Below are 12389 nucleotides of genomic sequence, written 5' to 3' on the forward strand. Positions count from 1 at the left end.
GTGTCATCTGCCACCCTAATGATATTTCCCCCACCACCCCCTCCAACAGGATGATGAACTAACTTTGTGGTCACCATTAGCTGCAAACATATGTTGTAATAGGAAGATCTCTCTCAGACTTGCAGAGAAAAGTAGAGGATGGGGAGAGGTAACGTAGGGAGAAAGAGAACAGATGATGGGGGGGAATAGATGGAGCAAGCAGAGTTGGAAGGTGAGATTACAATAAGGTGGAAGCAGGTATGATGGGATATGGCTTTGGTGATTTTATACAGAAAACAGATGTAGGCAGCTAAGAACGTAACCAGAATAGATGAATGTAAGTGTAGAGAGAGGAGCATAGACACATATAGTCATTAATGTGTTTCACTTCTTCTTGTGTTTGCTTCCTTTTGTATATTTAGTTTTATCTTTCTATATATATATATATATATGTGTGTGTGTGTGTGTGTATACCTTTATTTATAGACTGGTCCTATGTTTGTCCCAGATATGTACAAGTTACCACAAGAGAGGAATCTGTAGACTGGTTTCAAATATTAACTATAGAGACACCTAGAGAACCAATGCTTAAAAGGGTTCACTACTGGTAAAAAAAAAAAATAAAAAATTAAATCAACTGCTGCCAGAAAGTTAAACAGATTTGTAAATTATTTCTATTAAAAAATCTTAATCCTTCCAGTACTTATCAGCTGCTGTTATGATCCACAGGAAGTTCTTTTCTTTTTGAATTTCCTTTCTGTCTAACCACAGTGCTCTCTACCGACACCTCTGTCCATTTTAGGAACTGTCTGGAGCAGGAGAGGTTTTCTACAGGGATTTGCTCCTACTTTGGACAGTTCCTAATATGGACAGAGGTGTCAGTAGAGAGCACTGTGGTCAGGCAGAAAGGAAATTCAAAAGAGAAAAGAACTTCCTGTGGATCATACAGTAGCTGATAAATACTGGAAGGATTAAGATTTTTTAATAGAAGTAATTTACAAATCTATTTAACTTTCTGGCACCAGTTGATAAAAAAATAATGTTTTCCAGTGGAGTACCTCTTTAAGAAATGAAGGTTGTTAGTCATGTGGCAGGTATTAGCCTCACACGAACACTTATACATGTATAAATCTGTTGGTAATGTCTCTCAAGGTAAAATACAACTGCAATCTCTGTGAGGGAATCTTCCTTGTATCTATGTTTGTGAGTCTTTGAGTGGAGCATAATCGTAGCCATACCATATTCTTTATACATTCTCAGCTGCATGCTCCAGATGACTTGGCCAATGCAGCAGCTTCTGGGATTTGCCTGAAAACCCCTTTCAATGCTTCAAGCTCTTGATTTAGCTGTTGGATACGGTTGCGTAGCTTTTCATTCTCTGCCATGAATTCTAGAGCCCGCTGTTGAGTTTCTATGTTCCTCCGTTTGGCTTTATCACGGCTTTTACGGACAGCAATGTTGTTTCTTTCACGACGCAGGCGATACTCCATGCTGTCCTTACTCAGTGACTTCTTACCCTTATGACTTTGTTCTTTTAATGGAGGGGCAGGTAACATCCCAGACAGAGAACCCTGGAAATGCAGTAAGGAAAGGTTAGAGAAAGAAATTTAGAAACATGGTTTGTCCAATTTATAATACAGCAGATATAGTCAGCTCACGTGGGGTGTGGTACACAGTCAGCAAAACAGTAGAAACATCTTATAAGCCGGCACTTCTTAAGATCCTGTTATTTATTGCAGATGAATAAAACAAATACAAACCTTCACATAAAACCACATAGCTGGAACAAAGGTTGATATGTTTCGGATCAGCTGATCCTTTAGCAAAACCTATAGCCATATGGTTAGAGGTTTTGGCAAAGGATCAGCTGATCCAAAACATATCAACCTTTGTTCCAGCTATGTGGTTTTATGAGAAGGTTTGTATTTGTTTTATTCATCTGCAATAAATAACTGGATCTTAAAAAGTGTCGGCTTATGAGACTTGTCCCATGTATGCGCTCAATAACATGGCGTCAGTCAGATAATCCGTTTGTCTACATTTTATTTATCTGTAAATGCTTGTTATGGGGAACTTGTACTATTGGGTACTTCTCATTTGTACAATGTAAGTGGATTTTATGTTGCAAGAAACATCATTCCAGTGGTTTTATGAACATGCAGAATTCTTTCTCAACCGAATCTTTGTGTTTCGTACTTTAATCAGTATTGCCCAACCAGTGGCTGGAGAGCCACATATGACTTTTAGGCCCCTTCTACATGACCCCATATTGTTGGCAACAGCAAATCATTTGTGCATTAAGGGCTGATTTTATAGCATTACTAGACACCTGGCAAAAATGAGAGGATGTTCCTGCTTCTTCACGTCATAGAAATAAGACAAATACGAGATAGACCATGGTATGAATAGCTGTAGAACACCTTCAAAACAACATTTTTATGGTTAAAACAATCGTTACAAACAGGCAGATTTTCATATGATGATGTGTTCTTTTGTGGTCAATGGAAAATTGTCTGTAATTGTCTGTTAAATTATTTAGCATGTTCTTTATATTTGGCCAATTTTATGTAAAAAACTAAAATCTGCCAAAATAACTGAACAAATTTCCATTAAAAAGGTAAAAAATCAGACAAAAAACTTTCAAGATATCTGCAGATTTTTGAACCAATTTGTAGTAATTGCTTCTTACATAAACACACAATTTTGTTAACGGCTACAAAAAACAGCCCACCGACGTATACTGTGGAAGACAGCAGTGGTTGCCATTTTTTTCTTTTTTATGAATTATTTATTTAAAGAAAGAGTTTCATAAAGTTTCAGATATGGAAGAGCATATGAGAGTGGTCTTCTTCCATGGGCAATACAAATTACATTATGAGAGCGTCCATCCATTCAAAGAAGGTCATTAGAGCAGGTCAAGTAATAAGGTCCATAATGCAAGGAGATTATAAACTGGTGCATACGAAGGCAAGAAGAATAGGCAACACAGAAGGTGCCTAAGAAATATTTGATACCTAATTGATACCTATAGATCTTGATACCTAACAGGGTCTCAACAAAGCTGTCAACACAGGACAAAGAAAAGGAAAAGCAAAGAGAAAAACAGAAGGTGCTATTCATTTCAGTGGCCAGAACCGAGTCACCTAGTGACCCAGTTCATGCCCGTTTAAGCTGGTACGCACTATGTGACTCCATTCGGGGCATTAAAATGAATGGCAACTGCTGCTCTCCAGCACAGTATACGTCGGTTTCACACTGCTGTGTGTAAGACATATTATGCTGAAAAATGACCTAATCATCACCAATCCTATTTTCTACTGCCATAATGAGAAAAGTGTCCACCATTTCTATGACCCTCTGTGAGTTGGTTGTTGAGGTAATTGTCATCTCTCCTGGTCCTTTACCTGACATGTAACCAACCCCCCAGGAGTGGAGAAATGTGACCGTTTTCTTCAGGCTTCATCTTTATATGTTTCTTGGAACAACACCAAACAAATGTTTCAGCATCATCTTCTTGACCAATGCTGATTGGTGATTCATCATCATTGTCTGTTTGAGACAATAACTGCTCATAACAACCAATCAGAGCTCATCTTTCATTTTACCAGAGAAAGTTGAAATAAACTGAGCTGTGATTGGTTGCTATGGGCAAGTTTGGGCAAATAATTTTTTTTTGTAATAAATCTGCCAATTTCCACTGGTTTATTTCTTTATCTTTATTTTTTTTTATTTTATATTTTCTCATTTGAGTTTTCTATCCTGATGTATATGGTTTCCTGAACCCAGTATATAGCTTGCTTATTAGATGTGCCATGTGCAGAAGAGAGCTATTAAGAGAATACATGATCTGCATCTTCTCATAATGCTTGTGTATACGGATCACTGATAGTGGTGGTCCAATAGCCTGGCCGGAGAAAGGGCCCATTGTCCGCCGCCTGTCACATATAATCACAATTTCTTTTTTTTTAAACAGCCAGGCACGGCTCAGGGAAAGGGCCGCAGCCACTGTGTCATTGTGGAGATTCTGTTGTGTTGGAGCCGGGCCCGGAGCTGGCTGTCACTGTCATTCCTCTTCAAGACAGCCACTGTGGTGGTGGCCTTTTAAGAGAACCGCAGTGGCTGCCTGGGAGAAGGGTGTGACGTGACCTCACGTCTAAGCACAGGAGTTCACTGCCGCCAATGAACTCTCTGCCATCTTTCTCAGTCTGCAGGCACAGGGCCAAGGGGCGACACAAGAACTGGCCAGGTGGGTGGCATATGGATATAGCATGTATCTTCTACCTGCCTTTTACTGCTCACTACATGATGGCAGTGGCACAGTCAGAGATACTACATATCTCTGACTGTGCCATCATGTAGGGAGCGGTGAAAGGCAGGTAGAAGATAGTGACTGAAGGTGTAGTCTTCCCAGCAGCACAGAAGATTTCTGGCAGTTCAATCCAGAAATACTCTGTGCTGCAGTGCAAATGCTATAATCAATCTAAGAGGCCTCAGCCTCATCCAAGCAGGGGGAAAGAAGAACAGTCCAGGTGAAGTGTGGTGGCTTATGAATGGACTAGCTACTCCTTACATGATGGCACAGTCAGAGATATAAGTTATATGTCTGTGCCACTGCCATCATGTAGGGAGTGGTAAAAGGCAGGTAGAAGATAGTGACTGAAGGAGTAGGCTTCCCAGCAGCACAGAGGATTTCTGGCAGGAACTGTAGTGAGGAAGACAGTATTGTTCAGTGTATGCAATGGCAAGTTGGCATGTATTATTCCTCTATGCGGACAGGAAAATTGTGAATTGTAAAAAAAAGTTAATAAATGTGAAAAAGCCCTTTCCCTAATAAAAGTTTAAATAATCCCCCTATTCACATTTTTAACCCCTTAAGGACCGGCCATTTTTCATTTTGGCACTTTTGTTTTTTTCTCCTTCCCTTCTAAAAATCACTTTCAATGTTGCACCTACAGATTCCTATGAGGGCAAATTTTTTACGACGTGTAGTTCTTAGCGGTACCATTTTTGTTTTGATGGGACTTTTTGACCACAAGGGACTGTTTAAAGGTCCCTTTAGACGGCGCTGTCAGCTTTGACAGGAGCGATCTAAAGGGATGTCGGCTATGTCGGCTATTAATGGCAGCCCTTGGCTGCCGGAATCAGCTGAGGACTGCCCGGTATGGGCTTGAGTCAGAAGCACGCACCATACACTGTTTGCCGTCTTAGGACGAGCCGGCTCATCCTTAGACGGTCAACCAGTTAAAATAAAATAATGTAAACAAAAATAAACATTAACATATTTGGTATAGCCGCATGCAGAAATGTCTGATCTGTTCAAATATAGCATTAATGAAACCGCACGGTGAATGGGGTAAACATAAAAAATACCAAACTAAAGAATTGCTGATATTTAGTGACTTCAAATACCCCAAAAAAAAAGAAGCGATCAAAGAGTCCCATAAAAGAAATGGTACCAATAAACACCACTGATCAAGGCATAAAAAAATGATCCCTAAGGCTATGTTTCCAGAAAAAGACACCACAAAAACTGCCACAGAATTTCTCTGGGTTTTTGCGGGGTTTTTTTTTTTCTGTATTTTTTTTTTTTTTACCTTTGTGTGGAAATTGCTTTTTTGGCCCCTTTGGTAGTTTCCCTGCGGGTATTTTTTTAAAGATTTTGTTGGGGAAAAAAAAAATTCATAAATGATGCAGTAGGGATGGGAGAATTTTTGTGAAACTAATTTTGTTTTGTTTTTTAACAAATTTTTTTTATCAGCCGACAATATAACAAATGGCAAAGGGGTCCACATGATTTTAAAATTAATAATTTTTTTCTAACTTTTAGTTAAAATTTGCTTTCTAAACAATACAGTGTATTGAGACCGATAGCAATCGGAATTTATAATCCAGAGAAGTGGGTGACAAGCTGTACCGTCCATATTTTCCTCTGAGAGTCTTGATTGGCCGGCACACTCTCAGCAGCAAATATGAATCAATTATGTGAATATAAATTCCGATCACAACGGGTCTCTAGTCCTGGGTTAATCCCTTAGTGCAGGTACTACTGCTTCCAACAGACTCTGTTCCATGCTGGGAGTAGTAGTAGTAATAGTACCACAATAATGTGTAGACATATAGTGGAGAAAAGATATTACATTGTATTGTTTAGAAAGCAAATATATTATTAATTAAAAATTTTACTAAAAAAAAATTGAAGAAAATATTTTACAATAACAAAATCACATGGACCCCTTTTTCACGTCCCTGCCCGCTCACATAAAACATTAGATAGAAAATAAAATAATAATTTGTATTAAAAAAAAGATAACATTTATTCCCTACAATTTTTCCCATCCTCCAATGCATAATTAAAAAAAAAAATAGTAACCTATGAAATTTTATTAAAAAAAGCTAACTCCATCCTTTTTTAGATCGCTAAAGTAAAAAAAAGAATAAAAACCGCCCGCAAAAATGCCAATGTTAAAACCCACAAGGCGTTTTAATGGTGTTTTTTTTCACTCCCATAGACTACTATGGGTCTCATAGTAGTCTCAACATGCTGCGATTCTGAAAAACAGCCAAGGAGCAGGAACATGTCAAAGAGGAGTGAGAAAAATGCCAAAGAGGAGTGTTCAAAAGACAGAATCTGTACTCTATTATGTAGAGGTGGGGCATAAGGAGTGGTTTGGGCGGGAATAGGGGCAGGGCAGAGGTTGGGCCAGTCTCACTGGGGGCCCATGCTTTATTTGGTCGGGGGCCCTGAGAGGTGTCAGTCCGCCCCTGCTCTTATCAGTGTTTTAAGATATCCTGGTGTCCAGAGGTCTTATTCCTGCACTTTGCACTACGAGAACAACTCTCGTGACAAAAGATAGTTGGGTTCACAGGAAACATGTGGTTTGCTGCACCACCCTGCCACGTGACCTGCCAGGTAAAGGACTACTACTACCACCTGGCATGCAGTACAATGTTCATCATCCCTGTGATTTCCACAAATGTATAATGTGTGTTACCCAAAATGAAAACAACTAGATTTATTTAAGACAAATTTTTTTGTTTATTTCAACACTTATGTTACATATGGCTGCATATGCTACACAATGTTCACATATTTTACATCGCTACACACTGAAGAGTTAGCGATGTAAGCTGTAAGTATTATCCATTGAACATTCCATCTGAAAGCAGAGGTCCTCATAATATACTGCTTTTACATAGTATAGGGACTAATTGGCAAGATGGCACAAAGCAATATAACCCTGGATGGCTAGTATGAGCATGTCCTTTATGATCTTCTTTTTGTCAGTGGTTACACAGAGATTGTTCACAGCAGACAAACATTTAGTACTTTAGTGATATTTATGATGACACTAGAGAACAATATTATTTAGGATTGCCATAAGATGGAGAAGCAGTAGTACAGGTCAGCACACAGGCTGTAGGGGTGCACGAGGAGTGAGAAACACTAAGGTGCAGAAGGAGGATACTGGCACACACTTTTTAGGAAGGTTAAAGGGAAACTGTCATCTTTGTCACCCACACTAATCTTTTGGAGGTGTGTAGTGCGGGTCACACTGATAATGATACTTACCTACCCCCATCTGTGGTCCTGTTCACCCATTATGTTCCTCCTTCGGACGGAAGGCTTGGTGGCAGGTGGAGCTTCAGTAGCACGCTCACGTCACCACTGCTGCTTTCCCAAGCCTGTTCGCAGCCGCGTTGAGTGAAGAAGCAGCATCAGTGACCTCAGCGTGCTCCTGAAGCTCCAAGCGTGCTGCCAGAACAAGGAGGATAACTGGGGTACTGGACCACAGATAGAAGGTTGGGAAATGTCGTTATTATCAGTGTCACACCTGTACCCACAGGTTAGTGTGGGTGAACGAATAAGTGCACCTGGTGCACGAAATAGCTATCACGCTCTTGGTGTCCCTCCTCCCCATGCTGTAGTCTGCCGGTTATCGAATAAAGCACAGCCGTCACCCCAAATGTGGTGAGTGCCATCATTATTTCTTTCCACACATTGGCCCTCATTTACTAAAGTCCAACCGACTCTTTTTCTCGGATATTGCGCCAAACTTTTTGTCGCAACGTCTGTACGACTATTTATGCAACCAAATTGTGTTTTTTTTCACTCTGAAATGGGCGTGTTTTATGCAAAAATGGGCGTTTTACTGACAAAAACTAAAAAATACTCGGAGTACTTCCAAAATCACTCGAGAAAAAGTGTGACTTTGCCTCACACAATAACCGACAGCCAAGAGGCCGAGTGAAATTCAAAAAATAGAGTGATTTCTAACAAGGGACTGTTTACCATTGTGTTTTTTGTGAAAGTAACTTGTTTTATGACCTGAAAACATTTTGTACAGTTCAACACTTTTATGAATAAAATATTGAAAGCTTTTGTGATTGTCAATGTTTAAAGTTTTTTTTTCTTTTTAACACATTTGCAATATTAGGTTTAACCTTTTAAGGATGCCGGGCGTATGCATACGCCCTGCATCCCGAGTCCTTAAGTCCCGTGGGAATTCCGGTCCCTGCCGCTAGCCGGTTGGGGACCGGACCGGAATGCCTGCTGAAACCATTCAGCAGGCATCCCGGCAAATCGCTGAGGGGGGTCCTGAGACAACCATCCCCCCCCCCCCCCCCCCCCATTGTCGGCGATCGCAGAAAATCGCATGTCAATTAAGACATGCGATTTTCTGCTATTCTGGACTGATCGGGTCTCTGGTGACCCGATCACCTGGAAAATAGGGATGATCGGAGCTGTCGTGGACAGCCCTGATCATCCTGAGGGATAGGAGTGAGGTTGCAGTGCTGCGATCTCCTCCTATCCCCTGCCATTGGTCAGAACTGATTCTGACCAATGGCAGGGCAGGACAGTGGGTTGCCATGGCAACCCCCCTGTTCTGCCCACCCCGGGAACGTCGAGGGGGACGTGGGGAGAAGATGAAGGCTGGTACCTGGAGGAGAAGATGCCTGGGGACCCCCGATCGTTGCTGGAGACTGCTGGATCCTGGCTCAGGTAAGGAAACTACGGGGAAGTGGGGGGGGGATGAAAGTGAAAGTAAAGTGATCTTTACTGTGGCAACCACTAGGAGGGCCAAACTGCAACTCCCAGCATGCCCAGACAGCCAAAGGCTGTCTGGGCATGCTGGGAGGTGTAGTTTTGCAACATCTGGAGGGTCACAGTTTGGAGACCACTATTACAGTGGTGCCCAAACGGTAGCCCTCCAGATGTTGCCAAACTACAACTCTCAGCATGCCTAGACTGCCCAGGCATGCTGGGAGTTGTAGTTCTGTAACATCTGTCCCTTCAGATTTTGCAATTTTCATGAAATTTCTGAAAATTGCTGCTCTACTTTGAAGCCCTCAGATTTTTTCCAAAAGCAAAAATATGTCCATTTTACAATGCCAACATAAAGTAGACATATTCTATTTGTGAATAAAAATAAAATGTATTTGGAATAACCATTGTCCTTACAATTAGAGAGCTTCAAAGTTAGAAAAATGCTAAATTTTCAACATTTTCATTAAATTTTGGGATCTTTCACCAAAAAAGGATGCAAGTAATGCTGAAAATTTACCACCAAAATAAAGTAGAATATGTCACGAAAAAACAATCTCTGAATCAGAATATTCGGTAAAAGCGTTTTCGAGTTATTAATTCGTAAAGCGACGGTGATCAGAATTGCGAAAAAGGGCTCAGTCCTTTCACTTAAGGTGAAAAAGGGCTGTGCCCTTAAGGGGTTAAATTAATTTAAAAGCCAAGCTGATAAACAAGGATAATTGTTGTAATGTTTGAAAAATTATAACACATGAATACTTTTGATTCATGGAAACATTTAAAAAAAAAACAAGTTTAAACCTTTTTGACTCACACAACTAATTTCTTTAGCTCGGAGTTTGTGCGACACAATTGACTAGTGCGACACAAAAAAAACGTGCAACAGAAAAATAACCGAAATGTGCAACAGCATAGTAAATAAGCCTGAAAAAAAAGCCGAGTGATATTGAAATCACTCCAGAATAAACACTCCACTCTTAGTAAATCAGGGCCGTTGAGTACTACAATATTACTTCTATTACTAGCTAGCAAGCCCTTGCACATGCACAGAGGTTTTCTAGTAGATTTAAAGTATAGTAAACTATCGAACTCTCATGTCTCCTATGATTTGTGTAAATCCCCATTATTGCACCAAATATAGGTAGTTATGGTTAAATGAAATAAAAATTAAGAAAAAAGCAAGATTGCAATTTGTAGACATATCTGACAATTATCCTCTGTGTCTTTCTACACACGAATAGAACCAAGGCTGTCCATAGTAGTACATTCATGTGTACATAATCTGCTGTGGAATTTCTGCAGCGGGTTATGTATGTGTGAATGTACCCTTATACCTAATATTACAGGAAGTTTAAAAAAAAAATAATTATTATTATAACTGCACCATTCCTGAGTGTAAGGACATCAAAGGAGCAGATAGAGGAGATTTTATACTTATTCTCCATTCTAGTTATTTTTTTCAAGGAAATCACACATACTAAAATGTGGATGTTAAGAGTCTTTGAGGAGGTTTCACACGCGTTAACTATATTGCCGATTTTCCATGGGGAATATACGGAATGGTACAAAATATAAAAAATAAGAAAAGCAGTTTTTCTATAGTAAAATTATTTACTAAACTGTCAGGAGAGGTGGCAGGTTTTCTTTACTACATGAAAACTAAAATAAAAATCTGGGGCGGAGATGTCTCACCTTCAACACGCGTAGTGCAGGGTGTACTCCCTCCATCTGAGGAGGAAGATGCATTGCTGTCTGTGCACATTGTGCGGCCTGGTACTGTAGAGTATTGCACATGGTTCTATGTGATCCTCGTGTCTCCTCCTTCACAATCACTCCTCCAGACTCATATCCTCCTATTCTACGTTCTGGCACCATGCCATGTGGGTATCCATACAGAGCAGTTGTCGGTAAGCCTTCTGAGGGCAGATATTGATATGATGCTTTAAGTCGTTCCTGCTTCATAGCAAACAGATCCGACAAAAGTTCCTCTCCTGACTCGATGTATGTGGATAGATCCACAGAGGTCTCAGGGTCACAGAGATTGCCTCCTACAATCTCTGCTTGAGATGTTCCCATACGGGAAGGATAGCCTGAACCTCGTTTTTCACACTCATAGTAGCTGTTCTGAGACATTCTTTGCCCAGGAGTCCTCTTATATTTACGCTCTGTACGGAACTTCTGCTGAAAATGTATTCTCTACATAAACAGTTTACGACAGCTGTGGAGACAAAAGAGTTTGGACAGTAATCTCATTAATACATATATTCACCTATATGCTAAAGATTTAATAAAGTTATATATGTCATACAATGTTGTTTATGAAGCACCATTATTCATTTTACTATTTATTCTCCTCAAATCTTAACTGTATTCATTTATTTTATACATTTTGATTTATTCAGATTTATTTATAAACCACACTTTAGCCTGCTAGGGCTGTAAAATAACAAACTTCCACTATATTTTCCAAGTCTAGGCCAACGCTCCTTGGCCTTAGTCCCTCTATTTACTTCCCATGATGATGAGCTCTCCCTGCTCCGCTGACTACATTTCGAACCCCCTGCAGGCTCTGTGATTGACCTCAGAGCGGAGAGAGTCAAATCTGCTGGACCAAACAAGGTGCGTATAGTCTAGTTTGTTATTTTATAGTGCTGGTAGGCTGCTGTAAGTTATTGTTTTGTTTATGTTTGTTTTTTCTTAAATAAATCAGAATATCCATTTAGGTACATTGGGGAAGATTTATCAAAACCTGTCCAGAGGACCGTATTTACAGTTTATTCTACCCTAGACCCAAGTCAAAATATACCCCAGTTTAGTAAATTAAGGTCATGTGTATATATTATTACCGCAAAATAATATTACTAGTTCCCAAATAAAACTGCCATACACAGGCACACATGTATGCACAAACACATGTGCTTATTTGCTACACACAGACATGAACACTTACTATATGAATGCACACATACTCACACTTTACTACACATACTCACATTACCCATTACCTACAGACTTCCAGATGGACCTTTATTTATAGTTTGACAGGCAGTCCTGTCTCTAGAGCCCTTTTTTCAAATTTGAAGGCATAATAGTTAGGATGTGGCACTTAATACTAAAGCAGTACAGTGGTCCCTCAAGTTACAATATTAATTGGTTCTGGGACGACCATTGTATGTTGAAACCATTGTATGTTAACCTGGTAATTGGTTCTGAAGCCATCAAAATGTCATCCAAAAATAGGAAAAAGTGAGGATTAAAGAAAAATAAGTAGATAACTAATATAGATAAAGCAAATCCTTACATATAAAAGTAAGAAAGATCTGCTGGGAGCTGTAAATCACTGTCTATGTAGAGGACAGGAGCTTCT

The 12389-nt window shown here is 39.8% G+C and overlaps 1 protein-coding gene across 3 annotated transcripts in view; it reads right to left on the reverse strand.

Annotated features, from left to right (window-relative positions):
• Nucleotides 1–999: 999 nt before the first annotated feature.
• The window catches only part of CEBPE (CCAAT enhancer binding protein epsilon), a 46604-nt gene continuing 35214 nt past the window's right edge, over nucleotides 1000–12389 (reverse strand). For all 3 annotated transcript variants that reach the window (XM_056526096.1, XM_056526103.1, XM_056526109.1), the window contains 2 exons: nucleotides 10715–11240; nucleotides 1000–1550 (listed from right to left, as the gene is read on the reverse strand). In XM_056526096.1, the coding sequence (XP_056382071.1) occupies nucleotides 1236–1550; nucleotides 10715–11155 (756 nt within the window). In that variant the 5' untranslated portion in view covers nucleotides 11156–11240 and the 3' untranslated portion in view covers nucleotides 1000–1235. The remainder of the gene's footprint in view (nucleotides 1551–10714; nucleotides 11241–12389) is intronic.

The sequence above is a fragment of the Hyla sarda genome, chromosome 1 (genome assembly GCF_029499605.1).
Source record: "Hyla sarda isolate aHylSar1 chromosome 1, aHylSar1.hap1, whole genome shotgun sequence".
NCBI lineage: Eukaryota > Metazoa > Chordata > Amphibia > Anura > Hylidae > Hyla > Hyla sarda.